Source organism: Cannabis sativa, chromosome 7 (assembly GCF_029168945.1).
Source record: "Cannabis sativa cultivar Pink pepper isolate KNU-18-1 chromosome 7, ASM2916894v1, whole genome shotgun sequence".
In the NCBI taxonomy this organism is placed as follows: domain Eukaryota; kingdom Viridiplantae; phylum Streptophyta; class Magnoliopsida; order Rosales; family Cannabaceae; genus Cannabis; species Cannabis sativa.
In genome coordinates, this window is record NC_083607.1 from 39,997,706 (window position 1) to 40,025,410 (window position 27,705).

At 34.1% G+C, this 27,705-nt stretch overlaps 1 protein-coding gene across 1 annotated transcript; it reads right to left on the reverse strand.

Annotated features, from left to right (window-relative positions):
• Nucleotides 1-413: 413 nt before the first annotated feature.
• Nucleotides 414-19,048, reverse strand: LOC133039712 (uncharacterized). Its single transcript, XM_061118635.1, has 4 exons — nucleotides 18,812-19,048; nucleotides 18,236-18,543; nucleotides 18,088-18,154; nucleotides 414-428 (listed from the first exon to the last, which is right to left on the reverse strand). Exons 1-4 carry the CDS (start codon nucleotides 18,932-18,934, stop codon nucleotides 414-416), a joined length of 513 nt encoding a protein of 170 aa, XP_060974618.1. The 5' UTR covers nucleotides 18,935-19,048.
• Nucleotides 19,049-27,705: the final 8,657 nt, after the last annotated feature.

Genomic DNA, 27,705 nt, shown 5'->3' on the forward strand with positions numbered 1-27,705 from the left:
AAACTAGAAACTAAAAGTTTTTCGTATCGATAAAAAGCATGGCAATACCCTTAATAACATAAATACGAGAAAATCTAGGGTTCTTGAAAATCTCCCAACCGGCAGACCGATTGCACAACCGGAATTCCAGTTCTGGGAATTTCAAAACCCCATCTAGAATTCCGGATGCACAACCGGAATTCCGGTTCCTCGCAGAATAAAATAAAAAATTCATAACTTGCTCAAAACAAACCCAATTCAAACAAAACCTTCCAGACCTGCTATTTAGACGCTAAGGAATATTTCTAAAGCATCAAAACTGAGCTTCATGCAAACAATCCAAAATAACCATTAAAGCATCAAGCTTTGAGTTCCAAACTCAAACTTGATTAAACAACACTATCATGCATCAAACCTTGATTAAAATTACATAATCAAGCATATAGAAACTACAGCAATCAACAGCAAGCATCAACAAAAACAACAGCAACAGATTCTTCATTTTTTCTTTGAAAACTATATTTTTGAGTAAAAATTTCCAAGCTTGAAACAAAGCAACTAACATGCATCAAACTAGCTCTAATCTACTCAAAATAACATGCTTTAAACCTCAAAAACAACAACAAAATCACAGCAACAACATCAACCTAAACTAAGCATGCAAACCATTAAATTCTTCCAAAAATTCCAAGAAACAAAGAAAAGAAGCTAGAACAAGGTTTACCTCTACTAGAACTACTTTAAACTTCCTGAAAATCACTTGAGTAAAGCAAAGAAACCTAGCCCTAGCAGCTCCCAAGCTTGGCCGAAAGAAAGAGAGAGAAAGAGCTTTAGAATTTCTAATTTTTCTAAGTTTTCCAATTTGAATAAAATGAGAGAAATTGCATGTAATAAACATTTACTTCAGCCAAAAGAAACATAGCATAATATCAATTTTCCAATTTCTAAGTCCACTAAAGGACAAAACATAAATGGGGCAAAATGACCATTTTGCCCCTTCACACTAAAATAACATAAAGAGCACTAAAGGGGTATTTTGGGAAATTCTACATTCTCGACCACTCCCGACATTCTCAATGTATAAACTGTCCCAATATACTAACATACTAAGTTGTGATTTTACTGAGCCAAACACCGAGTTCCATGTTACCGGGTACCGAAAATCCAGAATTATGAAAATCACTATATGACATAAAATGCATTTCAGAATTCAATAATAACACCATAAATAATTATTTAAATAGCTATAAATAATTTTCCATAATAAAACATAATTAACTGCCAATTTCCAAAATAAACTAAGCGGTCTTTACAACTATTCCCCCCTTAAAAGGATTTCGTCCCCGAAATCTAACCTGAACAACTCTGGATATTGAGCTCTCATATCTGACTCTAGCTCCCAGGTGGCTTCCTCCACCTTGCTGTTTCTCCAGAGTACTTTGACCAATGCTATGGTCTTTTTCCGAAGGACTTTATCCTTTCTATCCAGGATCTGCACTGGCTGTTCTTCGTAAGTCATATCTGGCTGCAGTTCAAGGCTCTCATTACTGAGTATATGAGAAGGATCTGAAACGTATTTTCTCAACATAGAGACATGGAATACGTTGTGAACTGCTGATAAAGCTGGAGGCAACGCTAAGCGGTATGCCACTTGACCTATCTTCTCGAGAATCTCGAAAGGTCCTATAAATCTAGGGCATAACTTGCCTCTTTTCCCGAAACGTTTGATCCACTTCATTGGAGACACCCGTAAAAACACATGGTCCCCTATTCGGAACTCAACATCTCTGCGTTTCGGATCTGCGTAACTTTTCTGTCTACTCTGTGAGGCAAGCATTCTAGCTTTTATTTTCTCAATTGCCTCATTGGTCCGCAGCACTGACTCCGGACCTAGGTACTTCCTCTCCCCTGTCTCGTCCCAGTGGATGGGAGATCTACACTTCCTACCGTATAACAGTTCATAAGGAGCCATCCCTATCGTACTCTGATAACTGTTGTTGTAAAAAAATTCTATTAGCGATAGATATTTATTCCAAGAGCCTTCAAAATCCTTTCGGACTGACCATCTGTCTAAGGATGGAATGTTATACTGAATTTCAGTTTTGTACCCATTGCTCGTTGCAAACTCTGCCAAAACTTGGAGGTGAACTTCGGATCTCTATCCGAAACTATAGACTTCGGTACCCCGTGAAGTCTTACAATCTCTCTAACATACAACTCTGCTAACTGATCCACTGTAAAGGTTGTTCTAACAGGCAGAAAATGAGCAGACTTCGTGAATCGATCCACCACAACCCAGATGGAATCGAACAAACCCGTTGTTCTAGGTAACCCAACCACGAAATCCATCGTGATATCCTCCCACTTCCATTCAGGTAGGGTTAAAGGCTGCAACAACCCTGCTGGTTTCTGATGTTCAGCCTTAATCTGCTGACAGGTGAGGCATCTCAAAACGAATTCTACCAAATTCTTCTTCATACCGCTCCACCAGAAGTACGGTTTAAGATCCTGGTACATCTTGGTGGTGTCGGGATGCAGGGAATAAGGGGTAGAATGAGCCTCCTCAAAGATCTCGTTCCTGAGTTCCACACTACTCGGAACACAAACCCTAGTTTTATACAGAAGCATCCCGTTGTCTGACACTGAGAAATCCCTGGCTTGACCAGCCAAAACCTCATCTCTGATTTTTACTAACTCTGGGTCAGTCATCTGAGCAGCTTTAATTCTTTCCAACAGATCAGATTGCAGCGTTAAGTTGTGAAGCTGACCTACCACAAACTCAATGCCAGATCTAACCATGTCCTCTGCTAACTGAGGTGAGATCTTAATCATACTAGCTACCTGCCGGGACCCCTCCTGCTCAGGGCATCGGCCACTACATTGGCCTTCCCAGGGTGATAGAGAATCTCACAGTCGTAATCTTTCACTAATTCCAACCAATGCCTCTATCTCATATTCAAATCTTTCTGAGTAAAGAAATATTCAAGACTTTTATGGTCGGTATAGATTCACACCTTTCTCCGTAAAGGTAATGCCGCCAGATCTTCAATGCAAAAACTACTGCGGCCAACTCTAGATCATGAGTCAGGTATCGCTGTTCATAATCCTTTAACTGACGGGAGGCCTAAGCGATAACCCGATCGGCTTGCATCAGCACACACCCCAGACCCTGTCTGGATGCATCGCAATAAACTACGAACTTCTCTTTGTCTGAGGACAAAGCTAGCACTGGAGCTGCAATCAACCTCTGTTTCAGCTCCTGAAAACTAGCTTCGCACTTATCTGACCAAACAAACCGCTGATTCTTCTTCGTAAGTTCAGTTAAGGGTGTTGAAATCTTAGAAAACCCTTCCACGAACCGAAGATAATACCCGGCTAAACCCAAGAAGCTTCTGATTTCTGTCACTGTCTTCGGTCTCGGCCAATCCCTGACGGATATTTTCCCGGGATCCACCTTGATCCCATCTTTGCTAACAATGTGCCCTAAGAAAGACACCTAAGATAGCCAAAATTAACATTTCTTGAATTTGGCATAAATCTTGTGTTCCCATAGCCGTTGCAAAACCATCTGAAGATGTAACTCATGCTCCTCTTCTGATTGAGGGTACACAAGGATGTCGTCGATAAACACGATAACACAAATATCGAGGAAATCCTTGAATACCCTATTCATCAAATCCATAAATGCTGGAGGAGCATTGGTTAGTCCAAACGACATAACCAAGAATTCGTAATGTCCATACCTAGTACGGAAAGCCGTCTTTGGAATGTCCTCCTCTCGGATTTTCAACTAATGATAACCTGATCGGAGATCAATCTTGGAAAAGACCGTCTTTCCTTGAAGTTGATCGAACAGATCATCGATCCTAGGTAATGGATATTTATTCTTCACTGTTAGCTTGTTTAATTCTCGGTAATCTATACACATCCTCATAGTTCCATCTTTCTTCTTAACGAACAAAATCGGGGCTCCCCAGGGTGACACACTAGGCGCCGAATAAACCCTATGTCAAGTAACCCCTGAAGTTGAATCTTTAATTCCTTAAGTTCAGCTGGAGCCATTCTATACGGAGCCTTGGAAACCGGTTCCACTCCGGGTGCCAAATCTAAAATAAAATCAATCTCCCGCTGAGGTGGCAAACCTGGAAGTTCTTTGGGAAAAACTTCTAGAAATTCCCAAACCACCTTGATATCCTCTGGCCGAATGGTATCTGGCCCAATGGTGTCCATCACCACGGCCAGAAACCCTAAACACCCGCCATGCAGTAACTCCCTAGCTGACATGGCCGAAATCACCGGAATCTGAGATCCCCGAACCAAACCAACAAACACAAATGGTTCTTCACTTTCCGGTTGGAAGATCACCATCTTCCTCTTGCAATCAATACTGGCTGAGTATTTAAATAGGAAATCCATTCCTAAAATAATATCGAAATCTACTAGGCTCATCTCTATTAAGTCAGCACTTAACTCTCTACCATCTATTCTGATCAGCATAGACCTAATCCACCTTTTGGAGATAACTAACTCTCCGCCAGGTAATAGGGTTCAAAACCCTGATTAATAACTATCACACGATCTATCCAATATACTAAAGATTCTGGCTACCACATAAGAATGTGTGGCCCTGGAATCAAACAGCACTGAGTAAAATGAGTTATTAACTGAGAGCTGACCTGTTACGACTGAAGGGCTGGCTTCTGCATCAGCCTGCGTGATGGCGAACACCCTAGCTAGAGTGGGTCTCGCCGGAGCCCTAGGTGCCTCTGGTCTGAGCTGGGGACAATCCCTCTTGTAGTCTCCGGGCATGCCACACTGAAAGCATCCCTGACCTCTGCGCTCACCCAGATGGTGCCTTTTACAACTGGGGCACTCTGGGTACGAAAACCGAGTCTCAGAACCACCGTGACGGCTGCCTCTACTCTGGTTCCCCTGGATCCTCTTGTTCTGCCCCGTGCCACCGGATACAGTGAATGTTCTCCTCTTCTGGTCCATGGCCGAACCATTACCTCCCCTGCTAAAGCCTTATGCAGGAGGGGTAGGAGCCCCGCCACTCACTGGAGTCCTAGCCGACTCCGACATACATCCAACTGTGCCCTCAGCTCGCAGTGCCTTCTCCACCATCTCAGCATAGGTGGTCTTGTCGTCGGTGGTGATCATAAGGTCATGTTTGATCTTCACATTTAATCCGTCCAGATACTTTTCCTTCTTGCTGAAATCGGTTGGCACTATTCTCGAGGCCAACCTCGCCAACCGATCGAACTGGGTGGTATACTCAGTCACGCTCATGTTTTCCCGCTAGGTCAGGTGGGTGAACTCTTTCCTCTTGGCACTTCTAATGGCCTCATTGTAGTATTTTGCATTAAAGAGTTCCTGGAACCTTTCCCAGGTCATAGTGGTGACATTATGAGTCTGAGACACCATGTCCCACCAGACTAGAGCGTCTTCTTGGATTTGGAAGGTGGCACACACCACTCTGTCATTTCCGGTGACCTCATAAAGTTCAATATCCTGGTGATCACTATTAGCCACTGCTCGGCTTTCATGACATCCAGACCTCCCAGAAAAACCAGAGCTGCCTGCTTCCGGAACCTTTCATACAGGGGTTCCATTCTGTTTCCCGCTACCTCTATCTCGGCTTGAGCAATAGGGGCAGGTGCCACAGGAACTTCTGGCACCGGCACTGTAGGAGCACCCTCCTACCTCAATCTCTGAATCTCCTGATCTTGCTCCTCTATTCTGGCTTGCATTTTAGCAAACCTACTCTCCCAATTCTGGGCTTCCTGATCGGCTTGGGCAGCCTGGGCAGCCTGTGGCGGGTTATCATTACCCCGACCACGAGCCCTGCCCCTGGCACCTCTACCACAGCCCCTAGCATGCAGGGGAAACTGAGCTCCCTCACCCTGATTTGACCTTACTGAGTTGCCCTAACTCCTGGTGTTCCGCCTGGCGTCCATCTAGTCTGAACAGCCTGCGAAACCAAGAGTTGGCACATCAGGTCATGATCAAAGAGAGCTTACTAATGCCGCTTCATTTGGAAATTAAAAACATGCGCCTATTCTACTATTAGGCTACTAACATGCTTCCTATCAGGCTTTTCTTATTTCATAATAATTAAATAAACTACTAAAGCAATAAAAGCTTACTGAACCGTAGAACGAGATAACTGCTGATGATGATTGTACATGTCGTGACGATCTTCGGAAGACAACCTGGCGGCTCTGACACCAAATTGTAACACCCTAACTAGCATAGGCGTATTACATGATTTTTAAACATACTGTGCAGCTCGTTGCTAATCAACGAGGTTTATGGAAATCGTGATTAATTAAAATTTTTGCTTTTTTATTAAACTTATAAAATATTTATACAAAAATACTCGGGATCCCGATTACAAAACACTTTACAAAAGTATACTGACTAAACAAAATACTTGTCGCCTAGCGACTAATTACAAAAAAGCATTGTTGTCCCGAGGATCGTACGCTCCAGGCCTAACCGCTCCGACATGTACAATCTTCACCGTCTTGCTCTCACGGTTCCTCAGCCTTGGCCTTGCCCTTACCTACACATAAACATAGCACTGTGAGTCGACAGACTCAGTAAGAAAAGCATAAATCATAATCATACATAAATCCCGGGTTATGATCAAACGCCCATAGCCCTGACCATAACCCTAACTGTCGTGTTGTTGGGTTTTATGCCCTAAATAAAACTCATTTCATATAATCAGATTTACTTATTAATAAAGATCAGAAATAACATTTTATGTTGCATGGTTCACATGATTTATTTCATGATTATATGTATATAATGTATGAATTCTTTTTAAGTCCAGAACATATGAGTTGGTTAAAGTTTATAGTGTTGTCAGCACAGTGGAATATAATCTTAAATTATATGTTCAAAAGTTTATTCCCTGATTTGTCAGAACACTGGATTTAGACTGACATGGTATAATCAGCGATAGGTATTCTTACACCTTGGAAAAGTGTTATGTCCTTTCCAGGACATTGGCAAAGTTTACCAGTATCGGATGTATGGAGTATACATCGGAAGGGACCGATATTGAACTTTGATTAGATATGTTAAAATTTACCGTAATATCTATTCAATTCAATATCACCTGTTGATCCTAGATCACATGATCGAAATCCTGATATGGTTAGGTTCAATTTCAAGAGTGTTACTCGTGTTCTTTGATTTGTTAGTTAAGCCTAGTTTTGTATCAGGGTGATACGTACATTTTGGGAACACGGTAATGCAATTGAGTGGGAGCGCTAACATAAATATGGAATCTATAGCTTCTATTTGGCAAATAGAAGTAAAGGATGATTTCCTTCGAGCTTAACCAAACGAAGATAAATGGTGGAGATCTCATTTCACTTAGGTGAAATATCATTTATACAGGGTTAAGTGTTTTAAGGATAAAATACATTGTAGGGTGTTACGGTAATTTAATCCCTGTACAGTGTAAATCATCTATATAGAGGATCATTGATCACATTAGGGTTATAACAATGGATAACTAATGACGTGTCTATATCGTGGAACATATAGAGCGTTTCTATATGACTGAGAGTGCAATTCCAAGTTCTAAGTGTGGTTTCAATGAGGAATTAATAAGTTAGGGAATTTACTTGGTAAATTCGGTTCGACTTATTGGAAGCTCGGTTATATAGACCATGGTCCCCATACTAGTTGAGACCATACTGCTTGTAAGACTCAGTTAATTGATTTTAATTAATCAATTATAATTCTAAAAGTTAGACTATGCCTACTTTATGAATTTTCACTAAGCAAGGGTAAAATAGTAAATAGAGAGTTTAAAGGGTATATTTATTAATTGGGAAACTTTGATTAGTTTTTATTAATAAATAAAATAAATGAAAATATATTATTTAATAATTAATTATAGTTATTAAATAATTAGATTTGACATTTATGAAGTTGAAAGAGAGAATTGGCAATTTTGAGAAAATGGGAAACTAGAAATGATGAAATAGGAAAGTTTGAAAAGTGGAAGGATTTGTTTTCCTCAATGAATGGCCGGCCACTTAATGCTTCTATTTCTCATTTTATTTTTCATTTTTAAATGCCAAATAATTAAACTTTAACCCTATGTGGTATTCTATAAATAGAAGGTAAAGGCTTCAGGTTTGAGACACACACTTTACAGTTTATTCTCTCAAACACTATGAAACCGCCACTCTCTCTCTTTCTTTCTTCTTTGTTTTTTTCGAATTCTCTTGAGTGATGAGTAGTGCCCACACACATCAAATGGTATCTCAATCATAGTATGGAAGACTATGGAATTTCTGCATCAAAGAAGGAGAAAAGAAGATCCAGGTTCAGAGCTTGGTGATGCTCTGCTACAGAAAGGAATCAAGGGCTAGAGATCTGAACGGAAGGAGTCATATTATTTCGCTGCACCCACTGTAAGGTTTTCTAACTTTATATGTGTTTATTTTCATTGTTTTAGAATTCATATTAGGTTGTTAATCCAACATACTTGTTAGTAAATCTAGATCCTGGTAAAATAATTACCAACACGTGTCCCACACGATACTGAGTCCCGAACGTTCATAAGACGGTACTATTGACAAGTAACAGCCTATACTCGGTTCACTGGTCATACTCCAGCTGCAAGTCATACTCTAGCTTAACCGATGTGTTACAGTATCAGCCTATACTCGGTTCACTGGTCATACTCCAGCTGCTAGTCATACTCTAGCCTAACCGATGTGATACGGTCACATAGCACTGTACCACCAACCCTAGTATCAGCCTATACTCGGTATACTGGTCATACTCCAGTTGCTAGTCATACTCTAGCCTATCCGATGTGATATGGTCGGATGGTACAAAGCCAACATACATGTCTAATGTAATCTAACAGGCTTCCTAACATGCACGCTAAACATGTAAATACATATGCATACTCTTATACTAATCTTACCTCAATTCCAAATTCAGGTGTGCCGGTCAACTTGACTGGAACGAACTGCACGGGGGTTTACAGGCTCCTAAACCATAACAATCACAACACTAATAAGTGATACGCTAAATCACTTCCCGGGGACTTAAACTAGAAACCAAAAGTTTCCCTATCGATAAAAAGCATGGCAATACCCCAATTAACAAAAAAACGAGAAAATCTAGGGTTCTTGAAAATCTCCCAACCGGCAGACCGGTTGCACAACCGAAATTCCGGTTCTGGGAATTTTAGAACCCCATCCGGAATTCCGGATGCACAACCGGAATTCCGGTTCCTCGCAGAATAAAATCAAAAATTCATAACTTGCTCAAAACAAACCTAATTCAAACAAAACCTTCCAGACCTGCTATTTAGACCCTAAGGAACATTTCTAAAGCATCAAAACAGAGCTTCATGCAAACTATCCAAAATCACCATTAAAGCATCAACCTTTGAGTTCTAAACTCAAACTTGATTAAACAACACTATCATGCACCAAACCTTGATTAAAATTACATAATCAAGCATATAGAAACTACAGAAATCAATAGCAACATATTCTTCATTTTTTCTTTGAAAACTATATTTTTGAGTAAAAATTTCCAAGCTTGAAACAAAGCAACTAACATGCATCAAACTAGCTCTAATCTACTCAAAATAACATGCTTTAAACCTCAGAAACAACAACAAAAACACAGCAACCTCATCAACCTAAACTTAGCATGCAAACCATTAAATTCTTCCAAAAATTCCAAGAAACAAAGAAAAGAAGCTAGAACAAGGTTACCTGTACTAGAACCACTTTAAACTTGCTGAAAATCACTTGAGTTAAACAAAGAAACCCAGCCCTAGCAGCTCCCAAGCTTGGCTGAAAGAAAGAGAGAGAAAGAGCTTTAGAATTTCTATTTTTTCTAAGTTTTCCAATTTGAATAAAATGAGAGAAATTGCATGTAATAAACATTTACTTCAGCCAAAAGAAACATACCATAATATCAATTTTCCAATTTCTAAGTCCACTAAAGGACAAAACATAAATGGGGCAAAATGACCATTTTGAACCTTCACACTAAAATAACATAAAGAGCACTAAAGGGGTACTTTGGGAAATTCTACATTCCCGACCACTCTCGACATTCCCAATGTCTAATAAACCGTCCCAATATACTAACATACTAAGTTGTGATTTTACTGAGCCAAACACCGAGTTCCATGTTACCGGGCACCGGAAAGGCAAAATTATGAAAATCACTATATGACATAAAATGCATTTCAGAATTCAATAATAACATCATAAATAATTATTTAAATAGCTATAAATAATTTTCCATAATTAAACATAATTAACTGCTAATTTCCAAATTAAACTAAGCGGTCTTTACACCCCTAGAGTAATCACCATTTTATCAGCAGACTTTCTAGCACAAAGGCAAGTCTTGAAATCTGTCGTGGTGTAGTTTAAGAGTGTTAAACACACCCTTATTGACTAACATATAGTTCCTCTTCTTAATCTTAAGATTTACTTGATTGTCTTCCAATGTTCCTCTCCTGGATTAATATGATACCTACTCATTACTCCCACTCAACAGCAGGTGTCTGGTATAAGGCATACAAAAGCATATCTGAGACCTCTCATTGTTGATTTAAGAAATTCTTTCATGGCTTTATCTTTTTTGGAATAGTTGAGACTTTTCCTTAGATAAATAAAATCTATGCTTAGAAGTTGTGAAGCTTCTATAGATTCCCATTGGAAAGAAAATGCTTCATCATCTTATTAAAGTAAGTTGCTTGCATTAGAGTAAGTAATTACCAGGTATACCACAAGCCATAGGTTTTGATAAACTCAAACCTATAATACTAGGAACAGGAAGTTTTGTTAAGTCCATTGAATAGACTTATTAGCAAAAATTTCCTTTTATGTCCTTGTAATAGAAAACTTTAGGTTACTCCATGTGAATGGATCAAGCTATAGTTCTCTTGGCTTTTCTTTTTAGTTTCTTATCTTGACAATCCATTACTTGTTTAAACTCACAATGGATTTTAATCACTAGTGTCTTCCAAGTCATAAGAAGAGTGAGTTCGTTGAAACCCTTCCACTACGACAAGTTACCGTGAATTATGTCTAAGAAAACTAAATGGTATTGACCTCTTCGGTTGTGTTAAGACAACAGAGACAGTGGGATCATCTTATGTCAAATAAGATGATAGAACACTTTTGGAATCAAGAAAAAATTATCTCCTTTATTTGCTACTTTATTTTCATACTTAATCATTTTCTTAGAAAAGTAGTATTTGTTTAAACAAACACTTTCTTATCTAATGACTATGGGATGGTCCACCCCTAATCACTTAGAATAGCTAACAAATATGCAAACCAAGGTTAGCAGTTCTAGCTTATCTTAAGATTTTGATTAGGTCATCCATGAATCTAGTAATGTTTTACATTAAGTATACAACCATAATATCATTCTGAAATTATATTACCATAGAAGGATTTAGGCAACGACTAGTAACTAATTATCAATATGCAAATCGAATTTCTGGGGAGGTAAGTTTGGATATAATTTAAAAATCAAATTAATGATCTTTGAACTGCATATCAACTAACTATTTCTCCACCCCTATCAGTTCGCAAGATCTTTAACCACTTACCTTGATAGTTTTTCACCATTGCTAGAAATTCATGAAATTTTTCAAACATTTCAAATTTCTTTTGCATAAGGTAAAATCTAGAGTGATCGTTTTAAGAATACAATGAAAACCCATATCCACCCCTGAATGTACATCCATCTACAAATGAGATGAACTTACTTTCAGTGGATATAGGCATATTAACTCTTTGCAGAGATTGATCTTGTCAAAACCACTATGAATAAGATACAAAAGCCATAGATTTATTTGGTTGTGTCTTTTGATGACTTAAGTTTAGTTACATCAAAGAGTTCTTAGAATAGTGCAAGTGGATTCTGGTCACAGAATACTAAACTCATACAGTTTGAATCCATTGAAAGAAAATGGTTATTAAACACTTGTGAAAGTGTAACTGTATAATAAGTAATTCTTTCTTGGACCACCACTACTAATTTAACTCTAAGTTTGTTTTGCCCATACAAGTAGGAGATTTCTAAGATTGAGGATTATATCATTTCGGGACAGAATTTTGGGAATATAATCATATTTGTCATTTAATTTCTTAAGAGACAATATAGAATGACTTTATATGATTTATAGACCATTCATCCAATAATATGTCATTGAGCTAATTCGAAATGAATAAGCTAAGAGGAATTAGGATAATTTCGTTTTAAATAAGAATCCAACGATGCTACGATTAGCGAGAGTCAAAGTAATCTTATTTATACAATCTTCTTGTTTCATATTGTAAAATACTAGTCTAAGGTGTCATCAATTGATGAACAGCTAGATGTTGCATATACAATATTTATCTTTCGAGATCTAATACTATTATGTTAGTCTAATGGTGAAAATCCATTGGGGATTTATCTCATTAGAAAAACAAACCAAGTTAGACCAACAATGAAGATTCGAAATTAAACTACAATTTAATAACAGAAAATAACATGGTTCAATATAAATTCATACACAATTCAAAAATTATTAAACATATAGCAAGTAGGAATGACAAGTGAAAATACTAAAACATACAATCCTAAATAATTTCCAAGATCTTCAACAAACTGATATCAGTGTCCCATTTAGGCGAGAGTCAGTGATACCATCCATTGAATAGAGTTATCAGCTCATCTAAAATGATAAAAATTCTAGCAACCTTTTATTCGACCAAGATTGGAATCCAGCGTTTAGGCGAGAGTGAAGGCTATTCTATCTTATGAGCTTCCATCATTGTTTCATATTTTGTAAGTCAAATACAGTCGCCACCATTAGGGTGATCAATACCATATAAAATACTTACAAATATACTTATCTTTCGAGATTAAACGGTGCTAACTTGCTAATGAACGTTCCTCCATTAGGGAGGATTACTCACTAAAACAAAAGCTATGTAAAACCAACAATAGAGATCGAATGTCTTAATAATAAAGCTCATTATTTAATGAAAATTGTATTTTCTTCTGAAACTTATTTTAATTTATTTATTTTAAATATATATATTTATTTAATTAAAATTTCCAATTTAGAATGAAAAATTCTAAATATAAATTTTAATGTAATATTTATAAATTATACTTAGATGGATATGAAAATAACGTGAATTATTTCCATCCTAGTAATAATTTCCATAAATATTTAGAAAAATATGCAATTTAAGTTGTTCAAAAATTAATTTAAATTAATTTACAACTCAAATTTAATTTTCTATAAATATATATTGCATTTTGAAAAATAAAGTGTATAAGAATACTACTTTCGAAAATGCTTTAAAATAAAATAAAAAATAAATCCTGGAAAAATTATCTTAATTTTTATGTTGGCCCAAAATTAATTAATAAAATTAATTTACAATAAAAATATAATTTTCCGATTTAATTAAATATTTAAGAAAAATTTCAAATATTTAAATATCATGATTAATATCAACTTAAATATTAATTTTCTATTTAATTAAATACAATAGAAAAATACTTCAAGCAAAACATATAATAACTAACTAGACTTTCATTGACTAATTAATTAAATTTCTAATTATAATATATTTAGTTCATTTATTTTAATTAATCATTAAATGAAAAAATCATTGATTTAAGTTGGTCCAAAATTAAAATAAATAATTTTCAACTTTATTCTATTTTTCAAATAAGATTCGAAATTTCTGCATTAGAGAAATGCAATTTCGAAGTTGTAAGAAAAAGATTAATAAAATAAAATAAAAAGTATTTTGAAAATTATTCATATTTGAGTTATTCTGAAATAATATTCCAAACTTAAGATAATTTTCAGCTTTAATTAAATAACATGAAAATAACAATATTTAAGTATTATGATGAAAATCAACTTAGATAATGAAATTTTCAATTTAATTAAATCTATTAAATTCAAGAAATAAATAATTAAGTATAGAGGAAACTTAATTATTAATTCTAGTTTAATACTAGGAAAATATTCTAAACTTAGATTTATTAAACTTACCGTAATATCTATTCAAGTCAATATCGCCTAGTTGATCCTAGATCAAATGATCTTAATCCTGTTATGATTAGGCTCGATCTCGAGAGGCTATTCATGTTCTTTGATTTGTTAGTTAAGCCTACTTTTAGGTCAGGGTGATACGTACATTTTGGGAACACGGTAGTGCAATTGAGTGGGAGCGCTAACATAAACATGGAATCTATAGCTTCACTCTGGCGAATAGTAAGTAAAGGATGATCACCTTCGAGCTTGACCAAACGAAAATAAATGATGGAGATCTCATTTCACATAAGCTGAAATATCATTTATACGGGGTTAAGTGTTTTAAGGATTAAATACATTGTAGGGTGTAACGGTAATCTAATCCCTTTAAAGTGTAGATCATTCATATAGAGGATCATTGACCAAATTAGGATTATAACAATGGATAACTAATGATGTGTCTATATGGTGAAACATATAGAGCATTCTGTATACTGAGAGTGCAATTCTAAGTTCTATGCGTGGATTCAACGAAGAATTAATAAGTTAGTGAATTTTAGTAATAAATTCTTGATTTGCTTATTGGAAGCTCGGTTATATAGACCCATGGTCCCCGCACTAGTTGAGATAATATTACTTGTAAGACTCATATTATTGGTTTTGATTAATCAATTATAATTCTCAAATTAGACTATGTCTATTTGTGAATTTTTCACTAAGTAAGGGCGAAATTGTAAAGAAAGAGTTTTAGGGGGCTATTTTTTTATTATGATACTTTGTATGGTTCAATTTATAAATATGATAAATGAAAATATTATTTAATAATTATTTATAGTTATTAAATAGTCAGAATTGGCATTTAAATGGTTGAATTAGAAAATTGGCGTTTTTTGAGAAAATCAGATGCAGAATTGAGAAAACTGCAAAATCCAAGTAAGGCCCATTACTCTACTTGGCCGGCCACTTGGAATGAATTTTTAAACTGATATTTTCATTATTTTAATGTGAAATAATTCAAACCTAACCCTAGTGGAATGCTATAAATAGATAGTGAAGGCTTCAGGAAATTTACACACTAAATTTTCTACTTTTTCATTCAGAAAAAACTGAGCCTTTCTCTCTCCCTATCTTTGGCCGACCCTTTCTCTTTCTTCTTCCTCTTCAATTTCGAAATTCTTAGTCTTAGAGTAGTGCCCACACACCGCAAGTGATACCTCAATCATAGTGAGGAAGATCGTGAAGAAAGACTTTCAGCAAGAAGGAGTTTCAGCACTAAAGAATCAGAGAAAGAGATCCAGGTTCAGATATTGATAATGCTCTGCTACAGAAAGGAATCAAGGGCTAGATATCAGAACGGAAGGAGTCATATTATTCCGCTGCACCCAATGTAAGGTTTACTAAACTTTATATGTGTTTATTTCATCGTTTTAGAAAGTTCATATTTAGGGTGTTAATCAACATACTTGTGAGTAGATCTATGATCCTGGTAAAATAATTTCCAACATATATATCATTAACTAAGTGTTTTTCTAAAATTAACTTTAAGATATTAAATGAAAAATAAATTTCATATATTTTAAAAGTTAATTATGTTGCTAATTCAATTTTAATTAGGTTAGACTAATATAATTAACCTAATAGAATTATTTAAATAAGGCAAATGGACCTTCACAATTGGGGTAGTTCATGTGAGGGGGAGCTGGGTTCAGTATGTCGTACCCACTTCTATTGGCCTCCAACTCTCACACAAGGCCCAAAAGAGAGGAATTTAACCTTTAAATAAACAATTGATATTCATTGAATAAGCCCAAATCTAATTGGGCCTAAATAATATTACTTATGTCAAATTTTATTTTAGCAACCTAGTCCATTTACTTAGTAAAAACTTAAATGGGCTTCCTATATGCATCTAAGCCCAATAGCAAACATATAGGCTTACACAGGTCAAATGATTTTGATGGGCCCTATCATGTTACTAGGTTTACAGACATGAAAGAAGTACAAAATTTACCTGTTACAAATTATTCATAAGATCTATTGACAATTGGGCTATGATTAAAATCAGATCATTGGATCTGTCATCAAGTTAATCATAGCAATTTAGATCAAATGAATAATAGGTTTGTTTAAAAAAAAAATTTGAATAAACAATATAAAAATAAACAAACATTGTCCATGTAACATATGTGAAATAAGATATTAATATAATTAAATTATTATTCTTAAACTAACCAAATAAATTTTGAAAATTTAGGGTTGTTAAAACAAACCTTAATATCTCAAAATAAAGGAAACTAATTTTAAAATATGTAGGTTTATTTGAATCAAATTAAATTAAATATCAAATAAAATCAATGATTTGAAAGAAAGAATCTTCAATATCACTTTCAAATCTTATAATTTAATAAAATAAACCAATTTTAAAATAGATTTGGTTAGATAATTATTATTTTAGGAAAATAATAAATAAATTATAATTACCATAATTATATGTCAAAATATCTCGAATTAAGCAATATTTAAATTTCTACAAAATATCTAAGTTATTTAAATATTTAAGATATGATTCATAAATTTCCAATAAGAAAAAAAATTATATATATATATAGAAAAATATCATTTTACTTATAATTTATAAATAATTAAATATTTAACAAAATAACAAATTTTAAATTTGAAAATATTATGGTAAGTGTATCCACACTACTACAAAAACACCCTTTAGAGGCGGTTTTTAAGCCCTTTAGGCGTCGGTTTTCGCGAAATTCGCAACCGACGCCTATCAGGGCGACGCTAAAGGGTTTATTTGAACCGACGCCATATATACCCCTATGGCGTCGGTTCTTAGCTAAGAACCGACGCCATAGGGGTACATATGGCGTCGGTTCCTAGCCAATAACCGACGCCATATGTGGCGTAGGAACCGACGCCAAAACTCCTCAGATTTCAGTTTTTTTCATTTTTTTTTAATTTAATTATATTATTTTAATTTTATATTTATTAATTTATATACATATTTATTTAATTTAAATTACATATTTATTTAAATTTTAAATTACATATTTATTTAATTTAATTATATATTAATTACATTTTAAATTAAATAGTAATTAAATTTGGGTAAAAACATAATTTGATTTCATAAAAATAATTAAATATTACACAAACATGTAAAATTAGTTAAAAATATTAATAAGTTAATAAATCTAATTACAAGTTAATCTATAAAAATTACATAATGAAGAAAAATTCTTCGACCTTTGAACCTCAATCGTCACCGTGAATCACCGCCATCAATTGTTCGATCCACTTTCGCTGTAGTGGTAAAATTTCTGTTTTTGGATCGTATTGCTTCTTACCCCCAAACTGTTAAAAAAATTAAAAATTTATATTAGTTTATGTATATGTATATTATATATTTGTTATTATAAAATTTATATACGATGATCAATAATTAAAACTTACAGCTTTTTGATCTTCTATGTAACGGTTGGGGTTGGCACGTGCGACGATGTCGGATCATATATTTCAAAACATAAAAACCGCATTCTTGGCTTTTAGGTTGTCTTGGACGGTTGCTTGTGCAATTCCTTGCCACGGGCCAAGATGCGATGTGCGTCCCCTATATACATGAATGCCCTGTTTGGAAAAATTATATTAGCATTTCAATTCGTTAGTTAATTTAAATTCGTTACATAAGAAGTCATTAAATAATTACCTTCGATCATTTGTTCTATTTCTTCGGGAATTGGGCGGCCTTTTAGAGGGTTTAAATGGATAATTTTCTTTGGCGCAACCACCACTAGCGTCCAATGCATCCTAGAAAATTATATTGGAATATAAGTAAGATAGTATAAAAATAATTTGAAGACATAATATAGAAATGAACAATTAGCACTAAAGAATTTAATAAAGTTTACCCGATATTCCAAGGAATAAAGAACATTTGGTGGTTGCTTTGTTCATTAATGATAACCAATTAGCCAATCGTCTTGCCGCATCGTCAAAAGGCGACTACGTTCTTCATCGCCGATCCCATGCACCGTGAGAAGCTCTGGGTCGTAAAACTTGAAAATTTTTCTCAGACCGTTGATGCTCTCCCATATGTGCCTGCCAAAAAAAAGTGTTAGTGCCTTATAATAATTTAACTATAATTTGATATAAGGTTAATTAGATTAAAGAAGAGTATACATCATTCCAAACAGCATTCCCTGGTTGCCGATGTAGTTACACGTAGCAACCTGCTGCAAATCCTCTCCAGATAAAATGATCTGGGTACGCGGTGCAATGAATCCTCGGGGGACAGAAATTGTGATTATATCACGTTTATCTTTGAGCCTTAGGAATTCATGAATCATCCATTTCAGCGAATTAGGGATCAACGCCATCTTCTCTTCCGTGAACAACTCATCTTCCCGTGCACCACGGCTTTGTGGAGAAAGCATCGGAGCTTTCCCCTTTGACGCATCACGTCTTGAGGGCGGTTGAGCGAGTGGACCCTAAACAAAACAGAACATAATATATATATATATATATCAAATTTTATCTAATTTCTACCGAAATTTCGGCAGCATAACGGTTGTAATTGAATGATCCCAAAAATTTTGAACATGGCTGTATAACGACAAATAACACATATATAACAGTAGTTTGTTCATCCATCCCACCGCAGCACATATATTCGCAGAACCTACTTCACTACGGATGAATATTGAAGATATTCAAACTCCACTAATCATTAATAATTAATTTCAGTTGAGAAGTTACCTCGGTTGTTAAAATTAAGTGTTTAGGCCAAGGAAGGAACATCTGGTACACGTCCCTAACATATCTGAACTCTTCAAGTGGGACTGGGATTTCAGCGTCCTCTTGCAGGATTTCCGAAACCATGATCCGAGCATGTGAATCATCGTAATCCTTGCAGTGTACTTTGATCTCACCCACATGCTCGTACAAATACCCTCGGGCCACAATATTGTCGATGTTGTCAGAGCAGAGATGTACTTGTTGGAGAATTTGTTCCCCAGACAGTGGCAAAGGAGCCATATCACCCTCTTCAGTACCATCGAATGCTTTCTTCTTCCGTCTATCAGGATGATTTGCAGGCAAGTACCGTCTGTGACCCATATAACACATCTTGTGTCCATTTGCCAAGCGACGAGTCGATGTGTTAGTGCAACAAATCAGACAACCTTCGTAACCTTTTGTGCTTAAGCCTGATAAATTACTATAAGCAGGGAAATCACTGACAGTCCACAACAACACAGCTTTCAGATTAAAAAATTCTTTTTTAAAACCATCATAGACCTGAACCCCGTTCTCATACAATTCTATTAAATCGTCAATCAATGGTTCCAAATATACATCGATATTATGTCCAGATTGTTGCGGGCCTGATATCATTAAAGAAAGCATGTTAAATTTCCTCTTCATCACTAACCAGGGAGGAAGATTGTACATAACTAGGAAGACAGGCCATGAACTATGACGACTACTTAGAGATCTATGTGGATTTACTCCATCCGCGAACGTACCGAGACGAATGTGTCTTGGTTCGCATTTGAATTCGGGGTTTATGTAGTTCACTTTTTTCCAAGCTTGGGAATGCGGGATGTCTAAGTTTTCCATCTTTCACTCTCTTGGTCTCATGCCAAATCAAATTTTCAGAATGTAAAGCACTACGATATAATCGTTTCAGTCGCGGAATCAAAGGCATGTACCACATCACTTTTTGGGGGATAAGTTTCCTATTCTCCTTACTCTTGTTTACTTTATGGCGGGATAAACCGCAAGTCGGGCAATAATTCATGTCTGCATATTCCTTACGATATAAAATGCAATCGTTCGGACATGCATGAATTTTTTCATACTTCAATCCTATAGAATTTAACGTTTTTTTCACTTCATAAGTAGATTCGGAAAGCAGTTGGCAAATGGTAAGATATCTTTAAAAGCAGCTAAAAATTGAGTAAAACATTTATCGCTCACTCCATTTTCTGCTTTTATGTTGTAAAACTTTACCATTGTTGGTAATCTTAGTTTTTTACAACCATCGAACAGAGGTTTATCAGCATCACTAAGAAAATTATCGAATTTCTCAGGATCATTAAGAAATTCCTCCTGTGCTTCGTTAAGCAAGTCCAATGGATAATCATCCAAATCATTACCCTCGATATCATCTACCCCCCGCTTTCCTAATGGATATGGATCATTAGGTAAATGTTCGCCATGGTAATACCAATTAGTATAACTTCTATTGAAACCTCGTAAATACACATGGTCCTTAATCATTGTAATATTCCCTTTAGATACATTACAACAATCTACACACGGACAATGAATACGATCGTGATTTGTAGAATTCTTTAAGGCAAACTCTAAAAATGCATCGAACCCTACTTGAAATCGCAGTGTGTCTCTCTCCTCACGCATCCATGATTTATCCATAACAAAAATCCTATCCAAAAAAATTCAGTATTTAGTAACTACTTATAGCTAGTTACTAATTACACAATGTAACTAACTAAGTTTCTCACAATATATTCATATTAATTTATAAATTACTTAAATTCTCGTTTTAGATTAGTTCATATTATTAGGTTGTTTTGTTGATTAGAATGTTATTAAAATGTTAAATATTTTTAATAAATAAAATTGAGGGGAAAAATTTTTGGTAAAGCAATAAAGGTATTAACTAATATTTTCCCCTTTTAATTAACTTTTGCTCTTTATTTTCTTTGAAAAATAAAAATCCACATTGAACCTCTCAAATGAAAGAAAAAAAATAAAAAAAGAAGGATTTTATATGTTTATTTTGTTAATTTATTTAGTAACTAATTATATCTAGTTACTAATTACACAATGTAACTAACTAAGTCTCTCACACAATTTATTCATATTAATCTAAAAATTACTCAAATTTTCGTTTTACATTAGTTCATGTTATTAGGTTGTTTAGTTGATTATAATGTTGGTAAAATTAAAAAGTTTTCATAAATGTGAATATTATTATTTTTTATGTGACCTAACTTCTTATTACTATGTTATAATTAACTATATTATGAATGGTTTTAGTAAGATTTATCCTAATTCTACCGAAATTTCGGCAGCATAACGGTAATTGGACGTTCCCAAAAATTTTACAAGTGCCTAAAATAACAAACAAAACGAGATAAACAATACAAAATTAATCCACGCATCCGACCGCAAGACATGTATTCGCAGAACCTACTTCACTACGGATGAATATTTAAGATATTCAAACTCAACTAACATGCATTGATAATTAATTATATATTAAGAAAAAGTTAGTAAAAGTATATACCTATAATTGCAAGCCCAAATACGCTACACACAAAATTATGCCGAACCCCTATAATATAAAGAAATACAACGAAATTACAAAATTAATTATTTCATAACTTATAACTAGTTATAAAAAATTGTAACAAGTTACTTAGTTACTAAATTATACATACATATATATAATCAATTATATCTCACACTATTATCTCAAAAAAATAAAATTATATCACACACTAATTCCATTTTAAAATTTTTATTTCTAAACTAATTTTTTTTTTTGAAACTAATAAAATCCCTCCAATGTCATTTTATTCACAATAAATATACATTGCAAAAAATATATAAAATACAATTACAAAATTTATTTTCATAAAAAATATACACACACTATATACACACACAATATATACACACATTATATACAAATATTCAATAAAATATACAAATACATATATATACTATACATTGTGGTATAAATTATTACCTAATAACCGCAATCAGACGACCACCGTAAAAAATCCCGACACTATACACATAAAACACAATAATATTACTAATAAAATAAAAAAACTCAAATAATAATTTACAAAAACATAAAATAAAACAATATACATAATACAATAAGAATAGAAGCAATATTTATACCTTAAACGAGGTTGAGATTGAACAATTTCTCAACAAAAATGGGTGGCCGGATTTCACACCCAAAGTTTACTATTTGGGTTCGGATGACACTTTTAGAGGCTAAAAAATCAGAACTTTTTAGGTGTATGTTATTAAGTATCGAAAATGGAGGATTTTAAAAAAAAAAAAATGGGCTGAAATGGTTGAGAAATGAGGGAGATAGGGTGGGGAGAAGGTGGTGGAGGCGAGGGTTTTGGCTGAGAGAAATGGGTCTCTGGTTTTTCTGGGTTGCTGAGTGAAGTGGGGAGGAAGAAGGAAGGTCGAGCAAAAGGGTTATAGTCTGATCGACCCTATGGCGTCGGTTCCTTCATAGGAACCGACGGCATAGGGTACACGTGTCAGGTTTACGTGTACCCTATGCCGTCGGTTCCTATGAAGGAACCGACGGCATAGGGTAATTCAGAAAAAAAAAAAAAAATTAATTTCCAACCGCCTCTAAATGGTATAATGCAATTTTATACCTACGGTTTTTATCAAAAAACCGCCTCTTAATGTCAATTTCGAACATAGCGGGTATTTTCACACCCTTTAGCTTCCCTTTTTATAAATGGGGTTGAAAAAACTGCCTCTAAAGGCTAACATTGTAGTAGTGCCATAAAAATATCTATGTTAGTTTTAAATTTATTAATTATTTAATTTGTCATATAAGATAATTTTAATATAATATTTTAAATAAAAAGACAAAGTTATCTTTTAATTTAAAATATGTTAAATATCAAAATATCTAATCTTATAATTAAATAATATATAAATATTAAAGATGTTAACAAATTTTTAAATCTTACCATAATTGGAAATATTTAAAATTAGAAATATTCCATATTGGAAATATTTAAAAAAAAAAAAGAAAATATTTCAAATTTGGAAATATTTCAAACTGGAAAAGTCTAAAATTGTTAAAATTGAATTTTGGGAAACAATCCCATGAAAAAATTTGATTTTTGGGGAAAAAACCCAAAAAATCGCAATTTGTGGGGGACACCATTGAACCCCGATTTTCCAAAAATCATAACTCTTTCAATTTTTATCGGAATCGAGTTCCATAAAAACAAAAATTGCTTAATTTTTCACAAGGAATCCAAATAAAATATTTTCAAAAATAGAAAAATTATTGTTCATGGAAAAAATTAGTACAACATATACATTCATCACATAAGCACATAAACCAACATGAAACCATCCAAATCAACACAAAACATATAAAACATCGTTTTATTCATATTACATGAAAGTAAATCATTACCATGGCTCTGATACCAGTTGTTGGAAATATTTTACCAGGATCTAGATTTACTACCAAGTATGTTTGATTAACATCCTAATATGAATTCTAAAACAATGAAATAAACACATAAGAGTTTAAGAAAACCTTACATTGGGTGCAGCAGAATATTATGACTCCTTCCATTCAGATCTCTAGCCCTTGATTCCTTTCTGTAGCAGAGCATAATCAAGATCTGAATCTGGATCTCTTTTTCGCCTTCTTTGATGGTTGATTTTCCATAGTCTTACATACTATGATTGAGGTACCACTTGATGTGTGTGGGCACTACTCATTCACTCAGGGATTTCGAAATTGTAGAGAGGAAAAGAGAGAGAAAGTGGCGTGTAGGCTTTTTCTGAAAGAAACAAATATGCAAAGTTATAAGTTTCCTGAAGCCAACACTTTCTATTTATAGAATTCCCTCTAAGTTTAGGTTAGAGTTGTGTGGCATTAAAATAATGAAAAAATAAAATGGTAAAGGCCTATGCATAGTGGGCGGCCAGAATAGGAAATTGGGCCTCACTTTGCAACTTTCCCATTTTGTTATTTTTCATTCCCATTTTCTCAAAAATGCCAATTTTCCAATTTAACAATTTGAATACCAATTCTAATTATTTAATAACTAAAAATAATTATTGAATAATATTGCCATTTAATATATTTATTAATTTAGACATATAAAATATCTTAATTAATAAATAAACCTACAATCTCTTTTCTTTACAATTTCGCCCTTGCTTAGTGAAAATTCATAAAGTAGACATAGTCTAACTTAGAATTATAATTGATTAATTAAAATCAATTAACTGAGTCTTACAAGAAGTATGGTCTCAACTAGTATGGGGACCATGGGTCTATATAACCGAGCTTCCAATAAGTCGAACCGAATTTACCAAGTAAATTCCCTAACTTAATAATTCCTTATTGAATCCACTCTTAGAACTTGGAATTGCACTCTCAGTCATATAAAATGCTCTATATGTTCCACGATATAGATACGTCATTAGTTATAATCCTAATTTGATCAATGATCCTCTATATAGATGATCTACACTGTGAAGGGATTAAATTACCGTAACACCCTACAATGTATTTTATCCTTAAAACACTTAACCCTGTATAAATGATATTTCAGCTAAGTGAAATGAGTACTCCACCATTTATTTTCGTTTGGTTAATCTCTAAGGAAATCATCCTTTACTTTCAATTCGCCAGATAGAAGCTATAGATTCCATATTTATGTTAGCGCTCCCACTCAATTGCACTACCGTGTTCCCAAAATGTACGTATCACCCTTACCCAAAAGTAGGCTTAACTAACAAATCAAAGAACACGAATAACACTCTTGAGATTGAACCTTATCATATCAGGATTAAGATCATTTGATCTAGGATCAACAGGTGATATTGAATTGAATAGATATTACGGTAAATTCTAATATATCTAATCAAAGTTCAATATTGGTCCCTTCCGATGTATACTCCATACATCTGATACTGGTAAACTTTGCCAATGTCCTGGAAAGGACATAACACTTTTCCAAGGTGTAAGAATACCTATCGCTGATTATCTCATGTCAGTCTAAATCCATTGTTCTGACAAATCAGGGAATAAACTTTCGAACATATAATTAAGATTATATTCCACTGTGCTGACAACACTATAATCATTAACAAATTCATGTGTTCTGGACTTAAATAGAATTCATACATTATATATAATCATGAAATAAATCATGTGAACCATGCAACATAAAATGTTATTTCTGATCTTTATTAATAAGTAAATCTGATTATATTGAAATGGGTTTTATTTAGGGCACAAAACCCAACAGGGCCCACTTTGCAATTTTTCCAATTTGTCATTTTCCATCCCATTTTCTCAAAAACGCCAATTTTCCAATTTAACCACTTAAATGTCAATTCCAATTATTTAATAACTAAAAATTAATTATTAAATAATATTGTCATTTTATATATTTATTAATTAGACATATAAAGTCTCTTAATTAACAAATAAAACCTAGAATCTCTTTTCTCACAATTTTGCCCTTGCTTAGTGAAAATTCATAAACTAGACATTGTCTAATTTTAGAATTATAATTGATTAATCAAAATCAATTAATTGAGTCTTACAAGCAGTATGGTCTCAACTAGTATGGGGACCATGGGCCTATATAACCGAGCTTCCAATAAGTCGAACCGAATTTACCAAGTAAATTCCCTAACTTATTAATTTCTTATTGAATCCACTCTTAGAATTTGGAATTGCACTCTCAGTTATATAGAACGATCTATATATTCCACGATATAGATACGCTATTAATTATCCATTGTTATAATCCGAATTTGATCAATGATCCTTTAATAGATGATCTACATAATATAGGGATTGAATTATCGTTACACCCTTCAATGTATTTTATCCTTAAAACACTTAGCTCCGTATAAATGATATTTCAGCGAAGTGAAATGACTACTCAACCATTTATCTCTACTTAGCCAAGCTCGAAGGAAATCATCGTTTCACTTCTAAATACCTATAGAAGTTATAGATTCCATATCTATGTTAGCGCTCCCACTCAATTATACTATCATGTTCCCAAAATGTACGTATCACCCTGACCAAAAAGTAGGCTTAGCTAAAAAATCAAAGAACATGTATAATACTCTTGAGATCGAACCTAATCATATCAGGATTAAGATCATTTGATCTAGGATCAACTAGGTGATATTGAATTGAATAGATATTACGGTAAATTTTAACATATCTAATCAAAGTTCAATATCGGTCCCTTCCGATGTATACTCCATACATCCGGTATTGGTAAACTTTGCCAATGCCCTGGAAAGGACATACCACTTAGCCAAGGTGTAAGAATACCTATCGCTGATTATCATGCCAGTCTAAATCCAGTGAACTGACAAATCAGGGAATGAAACTTTCGAACGTATAATCAAGATTATATTCCATTGTGCTGACAACACTATAATCATTAACAAATACATATGTTCTGGACTTAAAATTAAATAGAATTTATACATTATATATAATCATGAAATAAATCATGTGACCCATGCAACATAAAATTTTATTTCTGATCTTTATTAACTAGTAAATCTGATTATATTGAAATGAGTTTTATTTAGGGCAGAAAACCCAACAGTTGGAACCATTAGGCAAGCCTACAGATTTAATCTTACTGTCAAATTGAATAGAATGAAACAATGATGGATTGGAGCACACATGATGTGTTGCACTAGTATCTATGATCCAACTGAAATTAGGAACAGATGTGATTTTACCTAAAATATTTGATACAACAGGCTGATTAGTTTGTGGTGGTGGTGGAGCTGTCTCCTGCAACTTCTGAGTTAGCAAATTCATGACTTTTTGACATTGAGCAGCAAGATCCAGTTCTCCATTAACATTTCTTTGTTGTCATTTCTTGCTGTGAAATCGGCTATCGACTTGTTTTGTTGATTACCAAATTGGTTAGGTGTTTCTCTAGGAAACATGCCATATAAAAGATGGCCAGGTGGATAACCATGGATTCTATAGCAGTTAGCTATAGCATGTCCAGGAACTCCACAGTGTGAACAAATGGGTCGAGTGTCAGATATGTTATTGGTTCGATTTCCTTGGGTGGTTCCAACAAACTGATTAGAATTCTCATTAGTAGACTGATTACTTTCAACTTGAGAGATGATAATTCCTCTTTGTTTCTCTTCTTGGATTATACAAGAAAAAGCCTTGTATACGATTCATTAAGTGCAATTAAGAATTCGAGTACCTTATCTTCATCCTGGTACTCCTGAATTATCTTCATTGCTTCGCAAGTATAGACCGGTTGTGGCCTGTATTCCTGAAGTAAATCCCAAAGTCCTTTAAGCCTTGTGTAATAAGCTGTAACATCATTGGATCCCTAAGTCAAGGTCTGCATACTTCTTTTAACCTCGAAAATTCTAGGAGCATTCTTTTGATGGAACCTTTCTTGTAATTCACACCAGATTTGTGATGGATCTTCCATGTACATGATGTATATATCAGCAATGGTGGGAGATACAGAGTTGAGGATCCACGATATAACCAGGTTGTTGCACCTGATCCACGACTCATTCTAAAGACCGCTTAGTTTAATTTGGAAATTAGCAGTTAATTATGATTTAATTATGAAAATTATTTATAGATATTAAAATAATTATTTATGTTGTTATATTTGAATTCTGAAATGCATTTTATGTCATATAGTGAAATTTCATAATTTTGCATTTCTGGTGCCCGGCAACATGGAACTCGGTGTTTGGCTCAGTAGAATCACAACTTAGCATGTTAGTATATTGGGACAGTTTATTAAACATTGGGAATGTCGGGATTGGTCGGGAATTTAGAATTTCCCAAAATACCC